This window comes from Phocoena sinus, chromosome 20, assembly GCF_008692025.1.
Source record: "Phocoena sinus isolate mPhoSin1 chromosome 20, mPhoSin1.pri, whole genome shotgun sequence".
In the NCBI taxonomy this organism is placed as follows: Eukaryota; Metazoa; Chordata; class Mammalia; order Artiodactyla; family Phocoenidae; genus Phocoena; species Phocoena sinus.
The window spans coordinates 43,120,159-43,127,633 of record NC_045782.1 but is presented as its reverse complement, the minus strand read 5'-3'; the positions used below and the strand labels follow the sequence as shown (position 1 = coordinate 43,127,633).

Sequence of the window (7,475 nt, the reverse complement as noted above, 5' to 3'; positions counted from 1 at the left end):
GATAATCCTCCTTGGAGGATCAGGGAAGAGCCTAGCACAGAAGCCTGCAAATGCACTTTGCCGAAGGAAACGACTCTGGGAATATTAGATGCCGGTAGCAGTCTCTGGCTTGTCATTGGATGCCACGGCCCCTGCAGGCTGTCTTTAATAATAGATACTTTAAAATTCCTGAACCCGCTTCAAGCTATATTTGCTCACACACGGGGGTTTATTCAGTGTTAATCACATTAACGTGCTGTTTCATTTCATGCTGTGCAATGCCAGCTTCAGCGAGAGCCCAGAGACAGCAGAATTTACGCTCAAAGGGACCTCGTACTGCGTTTATCCAAGCGTCGTCAAGGCATCTCAGCGCCCCAGCAACCTCCGGGCCACCCCCCTGCTCCCCCAGGGGTGCCCTCAAGCCGTAAGCAGTCTTCCTTTCAAGTGTCTCTCTGTAGCTCTTGGTTTTTACCCTCAATTAGAAACCTCTTAGGCAAGTGTCCAATTTTTACTAGCCATCTTTAATCCTTTAACAACCCAAACACATGCTATTCAGTAAAAGCTCTCCATCAGGTATCATAAGGGACCCTGAGTGAACAGGAGTTTGCAGGGTCCTTTGAGAGCCCCCGGTTCAATCCCCTCATGTTACAGATGGAAAAACTGAGTAGCAGAGGGGTAAGGACTTAAATCTCTCCCCTGTTGGCTCTTTCCCTAAGCTGATGAATAATCGCCATTCAGATCTTAAACACCAAACAAATTTGCCACTTTTTCTTTGGCTCTGTGCCTCAATCTGCTTGAAACAACCACTTGCCCTCCTGACTCTTGTCAGCTGAGAGCCTCAGATCCTACTTCCTGAGGGGTTGCCCCCCCACACTGATCCCAGGGCCCAGCGCAGCACCTCAGTGCGGTGTCCCCTCCAAGCTCGGGGCCACCCGTCGGCCAGTCTTCCCAAGGACTTTTTCCGGCACCTCTCACCCCTTTCTTACAACATCAATTTCTCCCTTTCCATGGGAACATTCCTGTCAACATACACTCTTGCTCTCATTTTAAACATTTTTGTGTAAAACCCTCCCTTGACCTCACGATCCCCTCCTGGTACTATACCATTTCTCCCCTTGAAAACTTGGCTGTTTCCACTTCCTCTACAGCTGCCATTAACTTCTTTTTTTGTTTGTTTTTTAGAGTAAACGGTGTTTATTTTTTGTTGAATTTTTTCAATCAAATGGAATTGCTTAATTTAAAAAAACTTCTCTCTTTTCTCTTTAAATACTACAGACAATTTCATTTTACCTCAGCAGACACCTAGAAACAAAACACTGGACCCACCAGAGAAAACAGGGCAATAGAAGCATCAGAAATTCAAATCAACTATGGAAGACCTACTGTTAGCTGGCAGCTCTCAATTCTAAACAGAAGTGTCCCAGAACCTATCAGGTTTGACAAAAGTTTCTTAGAACTTGGGATTTGGGAAAGTTGGACTCCAACTGAATTCTATTACAAAGAGGGAAATTAAGGTCAATGCATCAAATGAACACCCGAAGAAACATTTAAAAAACGTGTTTGAGGGACTTCCCTGGCAGTTCAGTGGTTAAGACTCTGTGATTCCACTGCAGCGTACATGGGTTTGATCCCTGGTCGGGGAACTAAGATCCCACAGGCCGTGCGGCCAAAAAAAATAAAATAAAAATATTTTTAACAAGTGTTTGACTAAAATTCAGTACGTGAGATTATTAAGTAATAACGTGTCCTCCTAGTTACTTTGTCCTGGAATATATATAGGTTATTTGTAGCCATCACTGCTACAATATTTTCTGAAAGATGCCAAGCTGTATGCAAGATCTTTTTGCTAAAGTCCAGACTGTCGACACTGATCTCGTCTTTTCTCTGCTTGCCCCTCACGCACACTGCTCAGTTTTAGGATAGCTTGGGGTTTGCTGTTTTCCCTCGAGGCCTCAAGACTAACATCACACTTGCTATTTCGGTCAAACATCCTGAAGAAGTTGTTGTAGGAGCCTGTTATAATGACACTGTCTGACCCATTCCACACACACTCAAATTTATCAAAAATGCAGTTATTTTTGTAGAGGGAGCACAGCCTGCTGCAGAGGTAGCTGTGAACCAGGTAAGTCTCAGTGGGCCGGTTTTCCATGTTGAGATCCCAAACTTTGATGGTCAGATAGTCTCTGGTCATGATATACCTCCCACTGTGGCTGAACTTCACATCCAAAATCGGAGAGATAATTTCAGAGAATAACGACCTGTTGCTTGGATCTTCCGGCTCTTCAAAAACTGGTCATGGAGGGTCTCCGGGGAGGCAGGGGGTGTGGGGGGCAGCTGTGGTTCACTGTGGGGGCAAGAACACTGATGGCAGAGGCACTGGGGACCAGTCACCTGCGTGAGCTCTCTTGGAGGCTGCCACCCCCGCACCACCCAACAACCTGCAGGCTCTGGTGCTGGGACGCCTCAAGCCAAACAACAAACAGGGTGGGAACACAGCCCTACCAGTTCACTCTATATTTTTTTCCTTTTTTTTTATTTTTAAAATTTATTTATTTATTTTATTTTTGCCTGCCTTGGATTTTTCCTGCTGCGCGCGGTCTTTCTCTAGTTGTGGCAAGCAGGGGCTATACTCTTCGTTGTGGTGACTGGCTTTCTCATTGTGGTGTCTTCTCTTGTTGCAGAGCACGGGCTCTAGGCACACGGGCTTCGGTAGTTGTGGCACGTGGGCTCAGTAGTTGCAGCTTGTGGGCTCTAGAGCGCAGGCTCAGTAGTTGTGGCGCACAGGCTTAGTTGCTCCGCGGCATGTTGGATCTTCCCGGAGCAGGGCTTGAACCCGTGTCCCCTGCACTGGCAGGCAGATTCTTAACCACTGCGCCACCAGGGCTTCTGCAGTGGAAGTGTGGAGTCTTAACCATCTGACTGCCAGGGAAGTCCCTAGGAAAAATTTAAGCCTACAGGAAAGTTGAAAAAGTGTTAAAACAGCCCCCCACCTATATTTTCCAATTAGCATTTTGCCACATATGCTATCTCTCTCTCTCTAATAGATAACGTACCTATATATAAACTATGTATATACCTATATATAACATAAATACAATTTATATAAATATTACATATATTATATGTAACATATACAGATATATATGTATAGTTTGTTATTGTTGAACCACTGGAAAACTTTCAGGCATCTTGCTCCCTCACCCCTAAATACTACAACACTACAACATGTGTCTCCTAAGAACCAGACCTCTCTCACGTAACTGAAACTGCACAACTCAGATGGGACTCGAACCCACTGTCTTTTTTTTTTTTTTTTTTTTTTTACCCACTGTCTTTTAATTGAGATCACACACCTGGTCTCAGGACTTAATGAAGCTCAGATTCTTTATGTTTCAGTGTAGAAGTAATTCAGCAAGAGGCAAAGTGATAGGTAAAAAGTGGATTTATTTAGAGAGATACACATTCCATAGACAGAATGCAGTCTGCCTCAAAAGGCAAGGGCAACCCCAAAATATGGGGTGGTTAGTTTAGGTTGTTGGTTTTTTTTGCCACATGGCTTGCGGGATCTTAGTTACGCGACCAGGTATTGAACCCAGGCCAAGGCAGTGAAAGCGTGGAGTCCTAACCAGTGGACTGCCAGGTAATTCCCTGGGGTGGTTAGTTTTATGGGCTGGATAATTACATAGGCTAATTATGCAATTAACCAGCCCATAAAAGTGGGAGAATTATTCCAACTATTTGGTGGGGGAGGGCAGGGGTTTCCAAGAATTGGGCCACTGCCCACTTTTTAGCCTTTTATGGTTAGCCTCAGAACGATCGTGGTGCCCGTGAGTGTGCCATTTAGATGCTAATGTATTACAATGAGCGTATAATGAGACTCAAGGTCTACTGGAAGTGGAATCTTCCACCATCTTGGGCCTAATCAGTTCTAACCAGTTTTTGTGGTATCTTCAACAGCTATGTCATTCTTTTAAAGTTGTGCCCTGCCTTCTTCCCTCCTGTTTCTTTTTCTTGGCTGCACCACATGACATGTGGAATCTTAGTTCCCCCACCAGGGAATGAAACCCCGCCCCCTGCAGTGGAAGTGTGGAGTCTTAACCACTGGATCGCCAGGGAAGCCCCTTCCCCCTGTTTCATAACCACAGACCATTATCACACCCAAGAAATTAAATGCTGATACAATAATCTAATATAAAGTCCATTTTCATATTTCTTCATTTGCCCCCAAAAGGTCCTCCATAGCTACTTTTTTTTTTTTTTTTTTTTTTTCTTTTTTCGGTACGCGGGCCTCTCACTGTTGTGGCCTCCGCTCCGCGGCATGTGGGATCTTCCCGGACCGGGGCACGAACCCGCGTCCCCTGCATCGGCAGGCGGACTCTCAACCACTGCCCCACCAGGGAAGCCCCGCAGCTACTTTTTTTTTTCTTCTTTTTTGCGGTACGCGGGCCTCTCACTGCTGTAGCCTCTCCCGCCGCAGAGCACAGGCTCCGGACGCGCAGGACCAGCGGCCATGGCCGCGGCATGTGGCATCCTCCCGGACCGGGGCACGAACCCACGTCCCCTGCATCGGCAGGCGGACTCCCAACCACCGCGCCACCAGGGAAGCCCCCCATAGCTACTTTTTAATCCAGCTTTCATTCAGGGAAGAGGCCCACCCCAATTTAACTTTCAGATCCACCACTCCACCCAGAGCGTTCAAAGTCGGGTGACTTCTTTACCAAATCTAAAAAGCCCTCTCTGGCCTTGGCAGGGGGGTAACCCAGGGCAGTCTCCAATGTGGGCTTCTGGGTCAAAACACATTCGGTTCCCCCCCTCCCTTCCTTGCTCCGTCCCCTCTACCAGTCCTGTGAATGTTGGGGGACCCCAGGCCTTTGTGCTGGGGCCCTTCTCTCCAGTTCCCAGGTGGTCTCATCTAGGCTGGTGGCTTTAACACCAGCTGCATGCTGATGCCACCCATATTTCCAGCATCCAAGCTCTGACATCCCCCAACTCCAGACTGATGTACCCCACTGCTTTCTTCTCAGCACCTCCCCTGTGACGGGCCATCAACACCTCAAACTTAACATGTCCAAACTGAGGTCTTAACGTCTTCCCTTCTTTCCCATCTCAATAACAGCATCCCCCTCATCTATCATCTGCCCCGATTCCACCCTTCCCTCACCAGCCCCCCAACCACTGGGTCTTGTCTGGACCCCTGCTCCCTGCATCTTCCCCGCCGCCTCTGACGTCTGGTCCACCCTCAGGGGTCTGCATAGCGCGGGAGCCTCCAAACTGTTCCTTACGCTTGCCACCCCCCCCCACCAGCACATTTTCCAGCATTGCTAATCTTTTAAAATTGTAATTCAGGTCAGACCACTCCCTCTTTTAAAACCCTCCAACAGCTTCTCCTTGTAATGAGAAAACTCCCAACTCAGCGGGGTTTCTGAGGCCCCTGGTGGTCTAGTCCTGGCTTTCTCCAACCTACTCCACCATTCTTTCTGGTGACCCTACCCTGGCCTCCACTTAGTTCCTTAAATACCCAGGCTTTACCCCCTTGGGCCTTTTGTTTCTACAGGCTCTCCCCTCTGGCTGCTACGCCCTTACCCTGGGTCTCAAGGTCGGCCTGCCTGTTGGAGATCGGCCCCCCGGCTCTAAGCTCACGCCGCCTTCTCCAGGCAATCTCCTGGGGAGGGCTCTGATTGGCTTAGCTCGTATCACATGAACACCCTTGTCCAATCATCTGTGGCCAAGAACAGGTCACTGGGAGGAAAACACGGCTGACAGGAGTTGCACTGGTTCCCTTGGGGGTTGGAGGTTTGGGGCAGGGGAGCGGTTTTGGGGGAAGAAGGTGGGCAATGTCTCTAAGTCTGCTCAGCCTTCAGTGCGCTCGGCCTCTCAGCAGCGCTTAACCTATTGGGAACTACCCCTTTTATTTTTCCAATAAAATGTCTATTTTAGCCAAAAAAGGCAATATATATACTTACTGATAAAAGAGTTAAAAAATACAGAAAATAACAAGGGGGGAAAAAAACAGGATTACACCAGCTGAGGACAACCACTGTTAGCCTCCATCGGCTCTGTTGTCGCCTCCCTGGTCAATCTCCAGCCATGAACCTTGAATGGATCCTCACCTTCCACTGCTTCTGCTTTTTCATTGTATATCTGGATTCTTTCTCCCATTTTTTTTTTTTTTTTTTCCGTCTCTCACTGAGATATCACCCACTGCAATGGCTTCAACCAACCACCACGTTTATGCGGGTGATTCCCTAACTGAAATCCTTTCCCACCAATTTCTTGGTTTCAGATTTGTATCTGGCTGCTGGATGGCCCCACAGGATGGCCCCACAGGATGGCCGTGGGTGGCTCAAACTGGGAGGCTCTCCTTCCATACCCTGAAGTCTCTTCCTTCTTCTCTGGATTGAAGCCCTAATTATGGCATTGATGAAGTAAAATTCATATTCTATGGCAAGACGAGAAAAATTTAAACAAAATTCTTCTTTGCCTGTTTGGGCCTCCTGTCTCCCCTTTAGTGTGTATCCGCATCAACCAGACCTTCTTAAGCAATAACCTTCCTTCTTAATCTTGTAGGGGCCACAATGACCCATGACCCACTACTCACTGTGCATGTGTCGGTCTGGATTGTGTCAACTGTCAATACTACATCATTTGAGGTGGGACCCTTTGTCTGAAAAACTTATATAACTGTGCTTTGACCTCTAACTGATGGAACAGTCCTCAGAGTTTTCTGAAAGACTGTCTCCAGGGTTATAATCTTCAGGTTAGCTCCAATAAAATTTTCCATTTCTTTCTCGGAGAACTGTCCCATGTACCACCCTTCCAGAACAGCCATGATCCTGTCCATTTGCTGCTCTTCCCCCATAAATGGGTCTTTGTGAAATTCCATTTCTTTGTCTGGACACCATCATCCCATCCCCATCCACTTGGTAAACTCATCTTCCAAGACCCTGCCCAAGGGTTACCTGCTCTGTAACATCCTCCCGAGAAGTCCTGCTCTTCTGTGCTCCAGGAAAATGCCATTTATGGAAGTCACTTCCGTACAAATAAATGTAAAAAGCCTGGATTTTTTTCCTCGATGCCACGGATGCCACCGTCCCAAACTCCTGACCCACTGAGACTTTGCTCAACAGTTAGACTGCCCTATATGCATACAGAAATGCTAAAGACTTTACACAACAATTCTCTCCACAGATGTGTCCCTGAGACACAGTGTGGGCTGGGCAGAGGGGGAACGTAGAGTGAGGGGTTCACTCACATCTACCTCCATCAACTCTGCCCCTCCCTCTGGGAGGCTGATGCCACCTGAGAGGCCTAGTCACATTGTGACTTTCATGGGCTCTGGGCACTTTTGATTTCACGAGCCCTTTCCTCCATTCATTAAATTTTTTTTTTTTTTTTGCGGTACGCGGGCCTCTCACTGTTGTGGCCTCTCCCGTTGCAGAGCACAGGCTCCGGACGCACAGGCTCAGCGGCCATGGCTCACGGGCCCAGCCGCTCCG

The 7,475-nt window shown here is 47.8% G+C and overlaps 1 protein-coding gene across 1 annotated transcript; it reads right to left on the bottom strand.

Annotated features, from left to right (window-relative positions):
• Positions 1–240: 240 nt before the first annotated feature.
• On the bottom strand, positions 241–5,298 carry LOC116746197 (serine/threonine-protein phosphatase 2A 55 kDa regulatory subunit B beta isoform-like). The gene is given in 4 exon segments (XM_032617493.1): positions 241–315; positions 1,738–1,888; positions 1,890–2,268; positions 5,172–5,298. Coding segments are annotated over 4 exon segments (732 nt in total).
• Positions 5,299–7,475: the final 2,177 nt, after the last annotated feature.